General features: G+C 32.2%; 1 protein-coding gene across 4 annotated transcripts in view; it reads right to left on the bottom strand.

Annotated features, from left to right (window-relative positions):
• LOC129233132 (nuclear hormone receptor HR96-like) overlaps positions 1–21,487 on the bottom strand; it is a 65,716-nt gene that overhangs the window by 19,584 nt on the left and 24,645 nt on the right. For 3 of the 4 annotated variants that reach the window (XM_054867198.1, XM_054867204.1, XM_054867219.1), the window contains 2 exons: positions 19,001–19,172; positions 17,093–17,263 (listed from right to left, as the gene is read on the bottom strand). In XM_054867198.1, the coding sequence (XP_054723173.1) occupies positions 17,093–17,227 (135 nt within the window). In that variant the 5' untranslated portion in view covers positions 17,228–17,263; positions 19,001–19,172. Of the gene's footprint in view, positions 1–17,092; positions 17,264–19,000; positions 19,461–21,487 lie in introns of those variants that run through there. The other variant, XM_054867213.1, reaches the window with a different exon arrangement.

Below are 21,487 nucleotides of genomic sequence, written 5' to 3'. Positions count from 1 at the left end.
TGTAGAGTTCTTTGAAAGTGAACTCTAAGTTCACTTTCAAAGAACTTTCAAATGAAGTTGTAAATTTTTTTGAGAATAAAATTTTATTTTTTTTCGAGCAATTACCACTGTGCAAGAAAGTTTTATTCGGGGAGGCCGTAACGAGCGATGTGTAAGAAAATGGTGTTAGTCGTTTCCTTTACCGATGTTCTTCAGTCAAATTACGAAATTTCATAGAGATCTCGGATGTTTGTGGAAAAAATACACTAGTTGATATTTGAAGCGGCAATTTTTTGGAAGTGAACTCTTTTTCTACCTAATGGAACTGTAGGAGTTTTTCATCCAAGACTCTTTTTATCGCGCATGCGAATTTAAAAGTCAAGATTTATAATGGCTACTTCTGGGGTTACCATAGGGCCACTTACGAATGAAAATTATACGGAATGGGCAATCAATGCAAAATTCCTTCTTATGGACAGGAATGCGTGGTCCATTGTAGATGGATCGGAAAAAGTGCCCGTTATCAACAAGGAAGCCGAAATCACCGCTAGAGATGTTCGCGATTACGAAATACGAAGAAGAGCCGCGCTGTCAATAATTTTTTTAAATATCAACCAAAGTTTAAAGAAAATCATTGAAAATATAGAAGATCCTGCGGAGTCATGGAAGAAATTAAGGGATCATTTCTTCCCTAATAATCGTTGCGTTCAAATGCAAAATTTTAATCAATTAAATCAGTGCCATCTTGAAAAGGGAGAAAAATTAAATTTATTCGCCGCTCGCCTTCAACGAATTTTTGATAACATAAAATTAGGTTATCCAGAGTTTCCCGAGGATTACCTGACGTTTCACCTTCTCCAAAATTTACCTAGATCATATGACAATATTGTCCAGAACATTCTCACATGTCCTGCACCTGAGTTTAGATTTGATAAGGTTGTCATTGATCTGATAGTAGAAGAGGGTCGCCAGAACCTTAATATGGAGAAAGAAGCCAATTCATATGCATATATGACAAAGATTATCTGCCACTCGTGTGGCGAAAGGGCCACATTAAGCGTGTATGTCCATGCCGGAAAAGTGTCATCCACCAGGGGACCACCAAACGACTCAACGAGGTTATCCCCGAGAAGTCTCACCCCAGCAGAGGAGTAACAGACCCAATAGATGGAACCGAAGTAGAAACCGAAGTCGAGGTCGCCGATGGAATTCCAAAGGACGGAGATGGTCATTTTCGAACGACAGACGTGAGTACGAATTATATTTTGTCTCTGAAGCTAATTTAAGTCATTCAGGCACAGGGCGATCTAGGAACCTATTTACCTTTGAAACAGCCGCCTCCAATCATTTTTCCTTCAGAAAGGACTGGTTCGTGAATTTTGAGAAAGTTCGGGATGTTCGTATGGCGGTAGCAGTAAAGGAGAAAACCTTTCCAATTGTCGGAAAAGGAGATGTTAAAGTTAATTTTGGTGAAAATACTAATTTTACAAAATGTATTGTATTCTCCCCAATTACGTCGTAATATTTTATCTGGTACTAAATTTGACCAGGGTGGTGCAAAATTTGTAGGGGGAGGAGGTTTCGTGGAGGTATCTAGCCAAAAGGGTCCAATTTTTAAAGCAAAACTTGAAAATGGCATGTATATTGTTGAAACTGTGGATAGTGAAATCTCTGAGAATAATCATGTAGATAAGAATCCCATTCCTGAAAATAATTCAGTAGATTTGGAAACTTGGCATAAGCGATTTGCTCATGTGAACGTAGATTCTATCAGACAAACCGGTGATTTAAAATCCGTTAATGGTTTACCCAAATTTAAAAGTATAAAACTAAATTGTGACAATTGTAAAATCGGAAAGTTCAAACGCGTTAGTTTTAAGTCTATAGATAATATTCGGTCGAAACGACTGATTGAACTCCTTCACGCTGACGTTTGGGGACCATATAGTGTCAAGGGAAGGAATGGAGAAAGATATTATTTATCCATAATCGATGATTTTTCTCGGAGATGTTCACTTTATCCAATTTGTAATAAAAGCCTAGTTCCTGAAATTTTGAAGTACCATATTTTAAGAGCAGAAAACTTTATTGGTAAAAATGTAAAATTTGTAAGAACAGATAATGGGTCTGAGTTTGTAAACAATGAGTTTGATGAGTTTTGTAAAGAAACAGGCACGTAGCTAGAACTTTGTTAAGGGGGGGGGTCCAAGGTTTCACGAACTTCAAAAGAGGAGGCATGCTAAAGCAAAATTAGTAGCTCATATTTACGTTAAAAAATAAATCCAATTAAAACTAATTATTAAAATATGATAATTAACTAAAATTAATTAAATAATTGAAATTGATAGAGCATTTATTAAAAAATTATTTAACAAAAATTTTACATTAAGTGGCAAAAAAATTATTGTGAGTTTATAAAATTAACGTTAAACTAAAAGTTTTCCCATACTAAGTTTTCATACATGGATAGAAAAATTCCATCACATAAGCTTCCTCTGTTCTGATGCTTTGAGAATGAGTGATATAATTCCTATTAATAAAAAGTTCACAATAAAAGAAAATCGGAAAACGAAAACTGTTCTATGAATTACTTGGAAAACGCAGGTAATAGTTTAATAAAATATTAAAGCTTTGTAATATATTTCAACAAAATATGTACAAGTCATTTTATTTGAAAAAAATAAAGAAATCTATATCTATCGAGTCGAATGTATAACTATGAATGCAATATAACGTAATTCCGCCACCCTGTCCGATTTGAACAAGATTTCTGACAAAATTCAACCACCCTCTCGACGAAAATATTAGCAAGGTTTCATTTAAAAAGCTTGAACTAGTTCTTTATTTATCTACTTTATAACATTCTTTTGATTATACGAAATTGAATGAAGTTTCTAATTTTATCCGTTTTCTAATTATCATTTCTAACCATCATTTAAAAACTTGAACAAACTATTAACTCTTTGATGGATGGAGACTTCCTTTGTTGCAATCATTAAAAAAAAAAAAATGCGTATTGCCGTTTTTTTAAAATCGTTATTATTTTTTTGCAAAACGAATTGGTAAAATAAGCTATCTTAGGATCCGTTATGGTATTTTTTTTTTCTTTCTAATGGGGCTTCGTTAGAGGCTTTAGCCTTTTCGGACCTAGTGCAAACCACCGATATGGCTATTAAGGCGCGGATGTAACTGCACAGGAAATTTCGATGCCGAGTTTCCACCAGATGGAGACACTTGAGCTCTCTTCGGTGCGAAACTGCACTAGGGGTTTAATTTTGTCAAGCCAAACGAATACCTGAGAGATCTTTTAACTGTCGAGTAATGGAATGTATGGTGAATGAAATTAAGCATCTATGTATTTTTATTTTAACAACATTTTGGAAAAAATGCAAATGATTGCTTTTTATAAATGTTTTTTATAAGGTCATGAATGATTTAAACATTATTGGCGATTTTCCTCTGATGTTTTCAATTTGATGTTTCATTTAAAAGATCAAGAGGAGGCATCGCACCCACCTATCTCACCACCAAACACGAGTTCAGTTTATTCTGCCAATACAAAAAAAACTTCTGTACAAATGAGTCTTTTTCAAATTAAAAATATAATTGTTACTACAGGGAAAATGGCAATATACTCTATTACGAATTATCGTGTCAATATTTGATTATAACCTGGTTACTTTACTGTCTTTATTAGCAGTAAGCAAGTGTTCGACTCGAAAATTTCATGATTTGGAGTCAAACGTCAAATTTTGATCATTAAGGTAATCTTCGTCCCGTTTGCGATTGCGATAATACAGTAGCATTAAATTAGATACATTTCCAACAATATGTAATATGCATAAAGCTAGCCAATTTTTGAAATCAAAACTTATAGGTTTCTTATAGCCTCAGTTTTTAAATTTTTTGCTCAACAATAATCTGATGTTCAAAAGCCTAAAGACAATCTTTTGTAAAAAAATCTTAGAATGATTGTGGTTAAAAATCCAGTAATGATTTAAATCTACCTTCCAAAATTCATCTAACAATAATAACACTTCTGATTCTTTCATTTTCAAATTGGTATAACTTCCATTCTAGGAGCGATTTTGTAATCATGCATTCTCGAAAGCATATCATATTTTATAATGTAGGTAATGACTTTTTTTTTTCTTTCATGTGATGTTAGTAAAAGATATTCTATTGCAAGAAATAGCAAATAATTTTAACTTGAAGAAATTAAGAGTTAAAAAAAAATCTAATATAGACGTGAAAAACACAAGAAAATGTACCTCGCATTGACCTTTTTTTAATTATATGCGCAGTAAATAGCAGAAACTTTCACCTAGTAATTTTATAGTTAAATGCACATGTCCGTTTTTTGCTACGTTTAATGCTACCTTCGCAATTTACTAATGATGGATGCATAGACGCTTATTAAATAATTCCTCAGTAAAAAGGCGGTAAATACTAATCAGAAAATTTATTCCAATGAAACAAATACAAATATGCTTTTCTTGAAAAACGGAACAACATCGAAGAAAGTTTTTTTTCTTCAGTTAAAAATGACTAGCTGCTCTTCTCTTGGGACCATAGACTCACATTTCAGTAAGATTTAAAAGTACGAATTTCTAATAATTACTTTTAAATTACATGTGTTAATATGGCCGAACTTGCAATTTTATAAACTGATTACAGTAAAATATTCAAGTAATTTTCAATTTCATTCTTCGCTTCATAAAATTTTGATGCAGCGAAAAGTAATTTCGTTGCATCAATTTCAAATTTATTTATTCACTTATGTTCAAAAAAAAAAAAAAAAAAAACGAACTTTTCAGGATTACAGTTTAAAAGTTGTAAGCTTCCGGGGAGATAAGCAATCTATTATTGTTAAAAATAAACTAAAAGTTTAAATAAGATTATTAATCAAAATATAAAATGAATCTGAAATAAATCATACCAAAAATATAAAGTTCAAAAATAAATTAATAATTAATATTTATTTTTTCTCATCCTCAATCACACGAAATGTGTAGAATTTTTTTTCCGATGCTGTCGGAACTTAGTTTTTAAATGGGAAAACATATTAACACATAAATTGCTCGTATTGTTAAGAAAACTTTAAAAGGAAACACTACAACTTACCTAGTTTATGTACACTTAATTTTCTTCTGATTACAATTTTGTTCAAGATATGTTTCCTATAAGCGCGTGGTAGAAAAAAACTGTGGGTTAAAACAGAAAATAATAGGAATTTCAATTACTAATTCACTAGGGATGCACCTCACTCTGGCTGTCCTTCGTGCACCATGTGTCTAGGAAATCAAGTCCAAACGGGAAAAGAGTCAAAACGAAAAGAAGAAAGAAAGAAAATCACCCCAATGAGACTGGGGAATGTTTGTTTTCAATTACTTTGCCGATGGCAATTTGGTGGGCTGAGGGAGAGGGGCCGAATTTCAAGGTCACAACCCAGTTAGGTTGAATTGGAAATTCGTCGTTTTCGGACGGATTCTTCGCGATACAGGAAGAGACCGGCGGCAACTGGGAACCCGCAGTTATTTCACGAGGTTCTCGTGTTCTGAATTGACTCGGACGCGAGAAAATTGTCGATAAATGGGAATATTTAAGGGGAAAATACCGGGTTTCATAAAATTTCTCTCTTTGGAAAATTTTTGTTGTCGTGAGGTGCAACAACCGAGAAAAAGCAGACAGTGGTCTTTCGGGAAGGGGGGGGGGGTCCGGACCCCATGGACCCCCCCCTTGGCTACGTCCTTGAAAGAAAAAGGCATAAAGCACGAATTAACTGTACCTTTTACTCCGATGCAAAATGGAGTAGCGGAAGTCTTTAACAGGGTGGTAGCTAACGCAACTCGCGTAATACTTCAAGAAAGCGGATTACCACAAAATTTCTGGCCTGAAGCCATGTTATATTTTGTCTATACGTGGAATCACGTCTGCCACAAAAACCAGAAAAAGACACCTTTTGAACTGTACGGAGGCAGAAAACCTTCGGCTCGTCATTTAAGAGCATTTGGCACAGTTGTATTCGTAGCTATACAAAAGAATTTAAGAAATAAACTCGATGCAAAAGCTCAAAAAGGAGTGTTGGCCGGTTATGCTTTTAAACGAAAAGGATATCGTATTTTTGTTCCTGAACTCAATAAAATTATAGAATCCATAGACGTGTCCTTCAAAGAAAACACTTTCTACAAAGATGAATTCGCGAGCGTAAAAGAGAAAGAAAAAGTCACCCCAAATTGGCCTCTCACTCAAGTCGAAAGTTCTGACCTTGACGAGACGGCAGAAGAATCTGTTTTCAGTGAGGAGGGGGAAACTAGTCAAAGCGAATTACAATCAGAATCAGAAAGCGAAGTTGACGGGAAAAGTAAACCTTTAAAAAGTGTAACTTGGGTTAGAAAAGTTAGACCCAGGACGGATAGTTCTAGGAATGATATTTATTTTTTTGAGAAAGGGAAAAATACCAGATTAAGATCCATGCATGATGTTCACAAATATTGCAATAAACATAATATCGCGTATGATCCAAATATGTTTAGTTTCGTAGGCAAGGACCTATTTGAAGGTGAAATTTCCGCTAATAGACCAAAGGTAGATTTGAATTCTTCATGACTAGAGGAGGAAATTAAAGTTCTGAGTACTTACAAACAGGCATTAAAATCAAAAGAATGGGATCAATGGAATGCATCAATGAAAGAGGAATATGACGTGATGTTAAATCGCGAGGTGTGGAAATTATCTGAATTGCCTGAAAATACGGTACCAATAGGATCGAGATGGGTTTATTCGGTAAAGAAAAATGAGGAAGGCCAGGTAGTACGTTTCAAAAGTAGATTATGAGCTCAAGGTCATACACAGATCAGGGGCCTAAATTTTTGGGAGACCTACTCTCCGGTGGTCCAATTCGGCATAATTAGATTTTTTTTCGCACTATTAGTAGTATGTGAAAAATGGATGCATATTCAATGTGATATTAAATGCGCGTATTTGTATGCACCTTTAGAGGAAACCATATTTATGACACAACCTCCAGGTTTTGAAATTAAAGGTAAAGAACATTTATACTGTAAACTCAAAAGGGCTATATACGGCTTACATCAAAGTGGCCGTTTATGGTATTATGAAATGGAAAAAGTTTTGTATAAAATTGGTTTTTCAAAATTTTCAAGTTGTAATTGTGTTTATTTCAATGAATATGTAATTTTACTTCTTTATGTCGACGACATTGTTTTATTTGGTAAAAATGAATGTTATATAAATAGCGAATCAACATGTTGAATGAATACTTCGATCTAAAAGTATTAGGAAAAACACGCAAATTGCTAGGGGTAGATTTCTTAAACGAAGAAAATGATTTGTGTTTAAGTCAATCGGAATATATTCAGGAAATTTATGAACGTTTCGAAAATTTTAACACTCCTGTAGCACCTTTACCCATTAGCAAAGGAGTCATTTATTCAAATGTTGATTGTCCTAAAACTGATGATGAAGTAAAAGAAATGACAAAATATCCGTATAGAAATTTAGTAGGTTGCTTAGCATTTGTAGCAAATAGAACTTGTCCAGACATCGCATATGCAGTAAATATTTTTAGTCAATTCCAATCAAATCCTGGTATAATTCATTGGAATGGCCTTGTCAAATTACTCGGATATGTTTGGAAAACGAGAGATTTAAAACTAAAGTTACAATGCAGCAAAATTCAATTGATTACTTTCTCGGATTCTGACTTCGCGTCAAATCGAGACGATCGCACATCCTTAGGCGGACAAATTGTTTTTCTAGACAAATCGCCGATCGAATGGCGTACATTTAAACAGAAAAATGTAAGCTTATCCACTATGGAGGCTGAATTTGTTGAATCCGCTAAGGAATTGATGTGGTTTGATAGGGTATTAGATGAATGCATTGAAAATAAAGTAATCAAAAGATCTAAATTTAAATCTATTCTTTTTGTTGACAATCAAGCATCAATTGATTTTGTAAATTCACCTATTGAAAATCATAGAAGAGAACACATAGATGTGAAACTATTTTTTATTAGAGATCTAGTTTGTAAGAATGTTTTTGACATTAAATATATTCGAAGTAAGGAAAATTTGGTAGATATTTTCACGAAATCTCAAACCCGATTTGAATTGCAAACATTTATTAAAAATATTTATTGTGAACAAAAATAACATTGTTTTTAAGAATTTTTTTTTTTCCAAATTTTGAAAATGTTTTCTGTAACTCTTTTGAGTATTCGTATTTGTACTTACATCATATGATATTTTTCATGTTAAATCTCTTACAAGGTGAACAATTTGATTGTTTGTTATCTTCGTTAAAAGTAAAGTAAAAGCCACTAGATCGCTTTTTCAGTGGGGTAATTGATGAAGTAAATAGGATTAGGGTTAATTAATTTTTGAACGGAAAAATTGTAAAATTGTTAAAATTACTTTTTCGAAATATTTATGAACTTTTAAATTCTTTTTTACCTAACAAGAAGTATAAAAACATTAAAACTGGAGTTTTAAATGGTCACAACTTTAAGGGTCAAATTTTTAAAGGACCAAAAGTTTATGATAAACTGAAAAAAAAAAAAAAAAAAACTGGTTTGAGTTTCTCTTAGCGATGCAGAATGCTTTATGAGAAGCTTAAAATAGAACTCAAACATAGTATATCAATTTTTTTTTTCAAAAATTGAATTTTATCATTGATCAATATTAGAAATCCTAGAGTTTTTTTTACAATGTATTACGCATGCTGATTTGAACAGTTACTTGTGTATTTTTTCATGTTTTTCAGGCAAATGTGTATAAGGAACTTTCAATCGAGAAGTAATTTAAATTGATTTGACAAGATGAACTTTCCTCGAACATGAACTGTTTTCTGATGTTGTGTTTCTCGGACGTTACGGATCTCCGGAATTCCTGTTATCAATGTTGAATTAAGTGTTCTACTAATTGTTGTTGTTCTATTAACATTGTTATTGTGTTTTGTAAAAGGATATGGCTAAATTTTTAAAGATTGTTTAATATTATACAGTTTTCAAATTTTTTAGATTATCAAAATGATAATGGGGAGGCCTTGATAGACATAGTATGTCAATCTAAGTGAAGGTTTATTATCATTTTTTATCATGTTAGATAACATTTAGATATTTGCAGTTTTCATATCATTGTTCCTTAACGAACGCTAGAATCCGTGACATAACTAGTCTTGGAATAGAGAACGGCACGTGTAGTGGGCGTTTCCCATGACGTCACTACTTTAACGTCGATTCTTCTAGAACATGTGACGTGACGTGCACACGCTTCGGGCTTGGCCACTGAAGATCACGATCAGGTAGCATTGAAGTGAAGATATGCTAATGAGATTCTGAATATAAGCGAAGCTGTTATCAGTTGATCTCTCTCTCACTTCCTACACAGCCTAGACGCGTTGGCTCATGTCAGGCAAGCCAACTTGCTGTTTGTTCAGCAAGCTTAGGCTGTTAGCCTTTTTTGTTTAATTGAAGTAGTATGACGTTTGTCCATTGAAGACTTCGTTCCTCATGAACAATAGTCGGGTCAATTGATAATTACTTATTAGTCTAGGTCAACGGAGTATTTGCAATAATGGTATACTTATCCTTATTTACTTTTTGTTAAAGCCATATACTTTGTTTTTTATCTTTTAATAAATGAATTGATGTTTAATGAGCTATTCGTCTTCAATTATACTGATTCACGAACTCCAATTTCACTCTGCTAAATGTATTACGTTGTTTGGGCAAGAGTTAGTTTCAATCATACCTTCCCTTCCAACAATCCAGACAGACTTTCAACTTTATTATTCGTAAAGATGAATTTTGGTATTTCATTACGTTTGGTACGAAAATTGGTAAAAAGAAATGCCATCTTGATACTGCAACATTTTTTAAATCTTTACTAATAATAAAGCTCAAAGTCTCTCTGTCAGGATGTCTGGATCTCTGTGACGCGCATAGTACCTAGACCATTCCATCGATTTTCATGAAATTTGGCATAAATGGTAATAATTAGGGATGCACTGATTAATTGTCCACTTTGCCGATTATTCTCATTCGGCTGATTTCTGTTAAATTATCCGTGGAAAAAATATCTTTTTAAGCATACCTTCAACAAGAAATTATGATGAATACATCTGTTGACAATAAATAAATATAATTTTCTGGAAACATTACTCAACAACGCCGCATTCTATAGCACGTAATGGAAGTGTACAGAGTAAAACAAAGTGCATAAAATTTAATGAAATACTAAAGGATCATTTAATAAGTTTAAGTTAAGATACCCTCACCCCAGCTTTTAACGATATTTTTTTCCAGTAGTTTTGTTCCTTCTAATTATCCATATGAATACATTATACATTTTACATCTTACGTTTTAAATTATTAATTTTTGATTCCACAAAAAATTTATTATTATTGAATATCATTTGATTGAAATAACAAAGTATACATACTTTATTTTTTATTTAATTTTTTTCTTTTTTTTTTTTACAAACTGATGGTTGAAGTAATATCCCCCCCCCTCTCTCTGTTGAATAACTATACACATGTAAACTGCATTGCAAGATTTTCCATGTGATGATGCTTTTCTTCTTTACCATAGTGCTTTTATATAATCTTAATTTTTTTTAAATAAAAAATAAAGTGTTTAATAAAAATAAAAAAAATAAAGATTAAATGGCTACTAATAACTAAAAAATAAATTTAAATTAAATGTGTTCCAAATAAATAAACCTGCTGATCTCAAGCTAAACCATAATATTTTTAAATTTTCATGTCCAGTAAACATAATGTAATTTAGTTAACAATAATATGAAAAGTCTCTCAAAGAAATAAGATAAACTTTTGAAATTATTTTGGAAAAATTAGGAAACTGGAGAAAAACAGAAATAAACTATTAACTATTTCTGAACTCAAAATTGTAAGAGAATAATATGATGGAGAAATTGGAAGTATTATAAAAATCATTAGGATCATTCGGCCGATTATCAACAGCCAATTAATCGGTATTCAGTAATTGGATCCTTAACTAGCATCCATATAATTGTAGTGGTAATCAATTAGCGACTTCTCCAGTAATTTGGCAGACATGAGTGAGTTCAAAATTAGAAAGTTCAGACAATGATACTTGAAGCTAAAGCATTTTTTTTAGTTCCATTTTTTTTACATCTGTTATATTTTTTACATTTTAGTCACTTTTTGGCTGAAATAGTAGCAGTTTTTTTTTATAAAATAGTCGCTTTTGTCAAAGTTTAGGCTAAAATAGTTGCCATAGTCTGCAACTCTTCAAAATAGTCGCAATACTCGTTTTTTTAGTCGGCAGTGGCAGCCCTGTCTTCTCCCAAACATCACCAAAAATTGTCTAAAACTGAGTTTGAAGAACAATAATTTCAAAAAATTTCCGGGGTGGAAACCCCCAGACATCCCATTTCTATGTTTATATTATGCTTCAGTAGGTTAACTAAGTTCAAAATACATGAAAAATGATTAAATCATATTGTCTAGTGTTAACGCTGCATTAAAATATCTTATAAAAAATTAACAACCGTAAACTAAACACAGTTATTTTTATCACATGTGCTGCTGTCTTGGAAAACTTTCTTAGGTGGAATTTTGTTTCTTTATTTTGTGTGAATACGCTGATCAAGATGTTTCAGTTTTCATATACTATGACTAATATCATGATATTGCCAATCTATTTTTACTATATATATATATACATATATATATAATATACTTTTTTGAAGCAACTTGAAATTAACAGTACAAAAGTTGGTCCCCCCGCCCCAATAATTTTTATTTGGCAACACCAATGCATCACTAATACATGTGCATATATTTGAAATCATTTTGAGCTTAAAAATAAACTAACAAGGAAACGGCTCGACCATGGGGTAGGAGATTTGCGTCAATTTTTTTTGTGGTGAAAGAGGACCCCTAGTACCTTACGTGGTTAAAGTAATGCAACGAAATTCTCAGAAAATTATGATAAAAATCGATTTAAAGTCGCCATGCAGTCTCCTAGGTGCCTTTTGAATTTAAAATGTCAGTCCACAAGCCACCGCTGCTAGCCTAGTTGGTTAAGGTGCGATATTGTGCTCCAGAGATAGTACGATCGAATCCCACTCTGGACCCTTTTCTTTCTTTTTTTTTGCTATCAGAACAATTAGTGGTAACGCTTTTCACCCCTACATTACTTTCTGAAATTTATTTTTTCCAAAGATTGCAAACTTTTTCATTCACTGAAAAACATTCTTGCTCGTTATTCTGCACGGTTTGTTTTGCCTAGTAAAGGTTTTTGACCTGTGGTCCCCTTACGGTTATAAGAGACACCTGCTCATAGGACATTCCGATTTTTTTTTGTTATCACAGCAATTATTGAAATATAATTTCTCTTCCCTTCATAATTTTTGAGAATTTATTTACATCATTTCTTTTTTAATTATTTTCTTTTTCTTCTGGCAAAACAATTTAAAACAATTCATATTTTTCATTCTAAAGTATGTGAGGAGGAACATTGAGTTTTTAATGAGAATATCCAAGTCTGTAAGGAAAAATTCAATTTTTTTAATGATTATGTACAAAAACCACAGTGGTAGTTATCATAGAAAGAAACAAAGCAATAATTTTTGCGACATCTTGCGCAACAAATGAAAGTGTTGGGGAGAATTTCCAATCTAATAATATCTCCCCAATATTTCCTTTAATACTAGCAGAGTGAGTTCTGAAATAAGACTAATAAACTATTTCTAACATGTATGACATTTATTTAAACAATAATGTAAATAGTTAAAATACTCCGTAAATGATAAAAATAAATACTAAGAACATAATCTCACCACATGCTACTTTTGCACGAGATAACTAATACAGCAATGCAAACTGCATGACTAAATACTTCGACGAAGAAACCCATTAGCAAATAAGCTAACTCCAGCTCATCATTTTCAATAAAGGGCAAGAACAAGCAAGTTCGAATACCTATCTAGCCACTGCCCTACAACGAGGACCGCCTACAACAACGAGAGATGATGAAAGAGAAAGAACATAAGCCGCGAGCAGTTTAAATATCCCCTGGGTCATTAGCATATCCGAGTCACGTGAACGGACACTCGTCACTGCTATCGTTAAGCACATGTGTCATCAGATTCCTTCTAGAAGCTTCCATGTGACGTCATCCACTACGGAGTTCCCGCCAAAGGTGGAGGAAAGTGAAACCAAACATTCGTTCGATTCCACCAATGTGCATGAGTGCTGATAAGAATCTTTTACTCCAGTCATGCAGAATGATTGGTAATACATTAAAAGTAAGGAAAAACATTCTTTTACTATTGGTGTTGTGAGGTGATGAGATAGAATTATTTACTGTTGTTATTAACAGGCATTTATGCCTAACAGAAAGTATTTTTTACAATTGCAGGGAATTTGAAAAATATCAGTAGAAAAACATACCTCATTAACATTCATTAAAATATTTTGAATAGTGGATATTTTAGAAGGAAACCAGGCGTATTGAATCATGTCTTGGAATATTGGTGACGGACGATAATTGATGGTGAATAATTGAATGAATTTTTATACAATCTTCATGGGAATTAATTTCTCTATTTTGCTCTAACAACTCGCTGCAATTTTGCAAGTGCTTTATGAAATTTTTGACTTGTCTGTAGCAGTAAACATTACAAGGTTGCACCAAGCGAATCCATTGTACATGGATTCTTTGGGAATTTCCTCCCCTATTCAAGAAGAGCCAGCAACTTTTTCAGCTAACATTTTTGATTTTAATTTTACGATAACTTTGTATTTAATGGAATAGACACGTAGGTTCACGTTCACCATGAAATAGAAAAAATTAACTGCAGTGCAATTCTCACAGGGTCGCACAGTCTTATGAGCAGATGTCCCCTTAAGGGGTCCACAGGTCAAAAACCTTTACCAGGCAAAACAAACCGTATAGAATAACGAGCAAGAATGTTTGTCAGTGAATGAAAAAGTTTGCACTCTTTGGCAAAAATAAATTTTAGAAAGTAATATAGGGGTGAAAAGGGTTACCATTAATTATTGTGATAGCAAAAAAAAAAGAGAAAAGGGTCCAGGGTGGGATTCGATCATGCTATCTCTGGAGCACAAGATCGCGCCTTAACCAACTAGGCTAGTGGCGGCTCGTCAAGAAACTGATATTTTAAACTCATAAGGTGCATAGGAGACTCCATGGGGACTTTGAATCGATTTTTCTCACAATTTTCCGAGTATTGCGTCGTATTACTTTAACCACGTAAGGTACTAGGGGTCCTCTTTCACCACAAATAAAATTGACCCAAATCTCCGACCCCACGGTCATGCCGTCTCCTTGTAAGTAAGGCCAAAGCAAAATGTGACGTAAAGAAAATATCCGGTTAGTCACTGAAAGCTTCTGGAGTATTATGTGATACAGCTCAATGACGTTGCAGTGAACAGATACCTCGACAAAAGGAGTTAGTGAGGAGACAGGAAGTCAATTTCATGTGGTGAAAACAAAAGTGAACTAGTGATCTGACAAACAAATTTCTGATGTGCAATTGAACCTTGCAATGACTCAGTCCTACTGCATAATACCTTAGGTCGCAGGCAAGTCATTTCAAAATTTCCCAAAGGGACGAAAGAATTAATATCAATACATATTAAAGAACAAAAACAAAATATATACACAAATATGCATGTGTAGATTACATTTCTGAAACCTGGGGGGGGGGGATAACTTCCTGATCCTCTAAATGAAGGACCTGGTATATAGTTTTCTTTAAAGTTATGGCAGTACAGTAGACTTGTACAACAACGTGGGCCAATTTCCGCGAAATGCTATAATGCAAGTTTTTCACAAGTGACGAATTTTAAATTTCTAGCCTGCAACATGCAAATTTTCAGAAGAGAATCGCAGATCTTAAGTATAGGCTTTGTTTGCAAGGCAGGTATATTCCTGCCTTGCCTTCAAAATTTCGAGTTGAACCGAACCATTGTTTCGGTCACTCGTCTGGTCTGCGCTAATTCTATATTAGCTACCAGTTTGTTTGGCACTCTTGGCTTCCTTAAGAGGTTTTCCATCTCCAGCTCAGTCACTTTCCTATGCCGGGCTGATGAGTGCTAATAAGCACGAAACTGCAGTCCTCGGCTGGAAATGACTGAGCTGGCGGTGTATTTCACGTATAGGCTTTGTTATTGGCTACTAAATATTGTTTTTGCGAACAGACTTCCATTCCTTTAATACCACTTACAGTGGAAGTTCCTACAACATACTAGTCTAAAAATAGCTTTGTTAATGAATAAGAATTACAATTCTGCATTTATTTTTACTTTCTTCTATATCTAATATATAAAAGAAAGTATTGGATTCGTGCAAATTTTCAAATTTCGAATTTTGACGGATTCGAACGTTTTTAGGTGTGCTGAGTTCATTTCGACTATTTTTGGAAAATGTCTGCCAGTCTGTGTGTGTGTGTGTGTGTGTGTATGTGTGTGTGTCCGTGTGTATGTCACGTCTGTGTGTGACCAGTTTTTTGTGGCCACTCTGCAGCAAAAACTACCGCATGAAATTGAACGAAATTTGGTACACATATGTGCCCCTATGTGAACTTGTGCCCATTGGTCTTTGGCACGAATTCCTCCAAGGGGGGTGGAGCAATGGGACGTTTTTTGAGTTACCCATGCTTGCTATTCCTCAGGAAGTAACTGGCGGAATCAAACAAAATTCGGTCCATACGTTGCCATTAACAGGAACAGGTGCTGATTCAATTTTGGTGCCAATAACTCAAACGAGGGTTGAGCTATAGAACTTTTTTTGTCGTCAATTGTGACTGCTGTATCTTAAGAAATAATAAACGGAATCAGAGAAAAATTTATCGACAAGTAGCCCCTAGAGGCTATAAGTGCTGACTCTATTTTGGTGTCAATAGCTGAAAAGGGGGTGGCACAATCGAACATTCTTTTTTTTTGATTGTGAGTTCCGTATCTCAGGAAGTAATGCTACCTTCTGGATGAAATTTGGAATAAATGTCAATCTATATGTAAATAGGCATTGGTTCAATTTTGGCGCCAATTGCTCCATGGGGAGGGGGGGGGCTTTTTTTGTGTGAATAAAAATAGCTTTATAAATGCAACAATAAGAAAGATAAATTGTAATAGACTGTCCTCTGCGTATTTCGCATGATTTTAACTGTTGGAAAATAACCACAAAACCGCGATGATTTAAAATTTTTAACTGTTGCCATCTTGCGTTTGTTAACAAATAAAATATTTGTAATTAATTCAAGCAAGGCTTTTAAAATAACTTTCAATTTTCGCTCTTTGCTTTGCTTTTGTAATAATTCAGACATTGGGATGGTCGTCAAGTTTTTGCATGTGTAATTTTGATTTTGTTGGGAATATTGCTTCCTCGTCAAGCATGGGGAGGGATCAGAAAAAAAAGAAGAAAAATATAGAAGAAAGTTTCGTGATGGCCACAACATACTAGTTTTATTTTTTCATCCTAAATATGAAATTTAAAAAAGGTTCTCAATGGGCTTGAACAACTAAAAGTGCATTGAATGTAGTATGACAACTAGGTATGAGTGATTCTTCCATATGTACAATTAGAAGTCAACAAAAGGAAATTTGTTAAAAGTTCAGAAGAGTTTCAATATTAAAGCTCGCAGAGTTACTGTCCAACCGTGGAGTGTATGGAATTTTCAAACTTCCAGATAAGACGAATCTATCTGAATGAGAAGGAAAAGTAAAAATTTGATGCGCATATTCCATTCATTTGAATGAGACTCTGCTTCTGCAAAAGCTGACATCGCTAAAAAATCATAGATTTGTCCATTTCCGGCTGTAAAACGAATGTTTGTCTTTCCATACAATCCGTGGTCAGACAGTATATTCTATTTCTGGTTTTAAAGCAATGAAGCTAAAACCAAATAACATCTTTTTTTTTTTTAAAGAAAACTTTAGAAATCTCACAGTTGCACATTTCTTACATGAAAAATGTCTTAAGCTGAAATATAAGAATAAAACCATGCATTGCACTAATTGTGCATATGCCATTCAAATTAGAAAAATTAGCAAAAACAGAAAAAAAGGGAACCATACCTTTGGTTTTAATGCATTTCTACGGAAAAAAGCTTTGCAAGATTCACATGTGATGGCATTAAAATTACTTCCTAAAGCAAGATCTCCACATACACCACAAGTTTTGTTATCTTTCTTCCTCCTGGTTTCTGCCATTTTCTACGAGACTCAAATGATTTCAGCAATTATTACCTAAGAATTACAGTAATATTTAAAAATATTTCTTTTTTTTTCAATCATAACATCAAAGATACTTTTTCCTTTCAAATAAAACTGAAAAATTTGATGTTACATTGGAAATCAGCTGCAGACAAGAAATCATATTCATACATTAAAAGAATAGTTCTGTCAAAAGTTATCCCGGTATTGAATGAAAGCAAAAATAAGAATTAAAGTAACTCTAATTTCATTTTAAGAATAAATTCTTTAAATAGTTTTCAGTGAGACCATAAAAAGAAACATAATAATCAAAAAGTAACATTGTAGAAATTCATACACAGTCGATTGCAGTTGATAACTTGAATAAAGATACCCCTTCAAGATGACCTTCATAATATTTTGGAAGATGTATTTTGAGACATGAAGTAGTGATTTTTTGTCAAAGTCTGCCTCTAACAGATGAAGGGTGACTCACATATCTAAAACGTTTACTCCATGCTGGAGGTTTAAAGGTCAACTTCATTCAGATTATAAACTGCAATCTTTATCTTTTTTCAGCAAGATAAAGAATTTGACAGACATGAAGATCACCCAATATCACTATGCTATTAGGGAAAAAAGTAGAATTTAATGAAGAATTTCTTTGAATATAGATGTAAAAAAAAAATCATTTAAAAAAAAGAGACAATTGACATAAAATGAAAACTCTTGTACATTGTGTACACAGAGTAAACAAGTTTTTTTTTTTTTTTTGTATCTTTGTTATTGTTTTTCAAAACAGGAAAAAATATAAAAAATCTTAAATTTGAAAAAAAAAATATAAAGTGGATATTAAACTTTACTCTCTCAGCTCTATTTTTGCAAATTAGAAAAAGTTTATGAGTTATAAGAGGTAAAATTTTCAGTTCTGTAAAACTTTTTTATTTTGAAATTTTTATTACATACACATTTTACGTATAAAAAGTGCCAACTGGTTAATAAAAAATGAAAAATATAATTAAAATTTGTGAAATTTTTTTTAAAAACATAAACTGATGAATTAATAGAAACAATAGCTAAAATAATGGCCAAAAAAAAAAAATCCTTAATTTTAATTACTGAAGTTATAGAAAAACCAAGTGAACCTTAGTAAATCAAGCAAACTCAACTAGTACTGAAGAGTTTTAATGGAACAGTACAGTTTTGGAAAGATTACAGAACAGCAAATAAGGATCAAGAAATTTATTGATCCTTATTTGCTGTTTGTTTTATTTTTTATGCATTTGAAATTTTAATAATTTTAAAATTTAATATTGTAAATCTGAAGCAAAAAGTATGAATTTCAAAAACCAATTACAAATAATAGGCAAATAAGACTTTAAACAGGATTGATTAGCTCAACATAGCTGGCTAAAAGTCCTTTTATTTTTAAAATCAAAAAATGAAAAAGAAAATTTATTTGTCCATTATAAGATCAAACAAAAGAAAAGTTTTCATACCATTTCATTGTGATACATTGGTTAATATTTACACCTTTTTGCACTTAATTTTCAAATAATTTCTGTTTATAAATGTTTTTTTTTTAAATATTATGCAGACATTGTGCTTTAAACTAAAATATAAAATGAAGTCATACATTTTTGCACTTAATTTTCAAATAATTTCTGCTTATAAATGTTTTTTAAAGAAAACTTATGCAGATAACATTATGCTTTTAACTAAAATATAAAATGAAGACATAAACATATCAATCTTATTCAAAATGACTTTGATAAAAATATACAAACTTACCATTATGATGACACTATTCTGTGTTCTAGTGACGTTATGAAGCCATCATGATACTAAAACCAGACGCACGCTGTGACGAAAATGAACTGCCCATATTAAATATTAAGGTCAAAAAACGGGACTGCCAAGAATAATTTTTTGAGCACAGAACCATGGTCTTTATGAATTATACCTGCACAAAATGTATTAAAAATGATGAAATTGATTTTAAAATTAATATACTTAAAAATTAAACATGCACTAATTAGAAAATGCCAACTTGTGCACAAATATGACCCTGTAATTTTCAATGTTAAACATCATGAATAATTCAATGCAGATAGATTATTCAAATGCTTAGTAAGCATTTTAATGTTACAATTTAATAATAATTTGTAAGGAAAGTAGATAAGAAAATACCATTTTTTATAACATCTATTGTTTACTTAATAGTAAAATTAATTTTGAAAATAATTATACAGCAACCAATTTAAAAATTTGTAAAATCAACTGTTAACAACATCGATCTTTAATACATGTAATAATATGAGGAGTTTTGTGTGTGAGTTTCTAGCATGCTTCCAGGGGAAAACGTCAAAAGCTAGAAACATGAAATTTGATACATAGGGCCCATTTTTGTTGATGCTGTGCGCTTTGAAGTAAATTAACTAAAAAAAGTTTATTTAATGTTTTTTGTGATTTTTAGAGCGTTATTTTATCTAAATACCAGCAACTAATTGCATCTGAGAAATATTTTTTGAATCCGAGTGTAGGAAATACAATTTCAAATGTGATGGGACAGGACAAAGTTTTAAAACAGTGATTTAAAGAAAACTTTCAGGAATTTTTCAAATGGGATTTCTAAATTTCAGATTCATTTCTCAAGCCTCATCCAGCAAAATATATTTTAAAAAAAAACTACTTTTCTATCACAAATAGCCAGGACTGTTTTGCTTATTTTTAGTTCCATCATTTGTTTTATTTTGCTTAAATAAAAGCTATGTTTTTTTTTTTTTTTGCAAATGCTTTTTTTTCTTACAAACCACAGGCAACAAAGAAAAAGGAATTTTTTGCGCTTATCTCCATTAAATAAATAAAATCTGCATTTTTCTTTTGTCTGATTTTTGTTTTGATTAAGGCTTGGAGGTTAGGTAAAAACAAATTTAAAGACATAGATAAATGTAGAAATATATGAACATCAGTAGTTTCAGAGATAGATATAGAAAATTTTCTCTCGAAACTAACACTTTATGTAGATATAAAAAGATTGATAAACATGGAAATAGATATACATTGATAAATAGAGAACAAGTTTTTATTTGAAGCATCTCATTTAACCATCTCTTAAGAGCATAAAATTAGGCTTTTTACAAGATCTTGGGTATTTTTTGTAATTCTTTGCCACTTGTCAGATTGGGTTTTTTTTTTTTTTTTTCGAAAATTATTTAATGCTTTACAAATTTTATTCACTTAGTCTTATTGTTGCATAAGTATCAAATGAAATAATGCATAATTATTTTAAAATGCAGGAAATTTTGATTCCAAGAATTTTAATCCAATAAATTCATTTGATACTTCCTTTCTCAGATTTTCAAAAACACTCGACTAGGAAGATATCATATCTGCACAGAAAACTTGCTGAGATAAGTAAAACACTGACCTCTGCAATATTTGATAAACTCACGTGTAAGCAAATGATGAATGTCAAAGATTACAGAGCTGTAGTAGTGCTTTCATCTAAAGTCTAAACTTCAGAAATTATGCTGTGACATAAATATTGAATTACCTAATTTGATAATTAGTGTGGGCAAAAACCAACAAGGGGCGCAAACCCCCTGTGGGACTGCACACACACATGTACACACCAAACTAATATTTAGGAAATATGCAAATATTTAGAAATACAATGTGTCATAAGAAAATATTGCAAGTTAGGTTTCATTGAAGGCAATTAAAGTTTTACTCTTTGAATTGAAAATAAACTATGTTCCAACAACACCTGGTGTGACATTGAATTAAAAAAGGTTTTGTTATTGTTGTTTCTATTTCATTATATAATGTCATGCTATTCAAGCAAACCAGTTTTAATGGAGAGAATCAAGCTTACAATTATCAACATTCAAATTATATTTTTTTTAATAAATAAAATATACATAAGAGGCAGTGAGAAGCAAAAGAATATAAGTGGACATTTTTAAGTGTTGAGAAAAAAGCGTTTAAAGTTCCAGTCCTAGGTAGGCTTTCATTGAAATGTTTTTTCTAAATCATGCTGTGTAGCAGTACCTAACAGGGTTATTGGTACCATCTCTTGCCCCAATACAGAGGAGAGGTTTACCTACCAATTTGTACTGGTTATCTCCAAATTTTTAATTTTGGTGCTTACATTCCTTTGCTTCTGACTGCCTCATATGTTTTTCAATCTCCTATCAAATTAGTAAATAACATTTCAGTTAATAATCCAAATCTGTAAAAGGAACTTTTTTTTTCTTTCTAAAAATTCGGATTCAT

The sequence above is a fragment of the Uloborus diversus genome, chromosome 1, assembly GCF_026930045.1.
Source record: "Uloborus diversus isolate 005 chromosome 1, Udiv.v.3.1, whole genome shotgun sequence".
NCBI classification, from domain to species: Eukaryota; Metazoa; Arthropoda; class Arachnida; order Araneae; family Uloboridae; genus Uloborus; species Uloborus diversus.
Note: the sequence above shows the minus strand (reverse complement) of the source record. Positions and strands in the feature narration are given on the sequence as shown.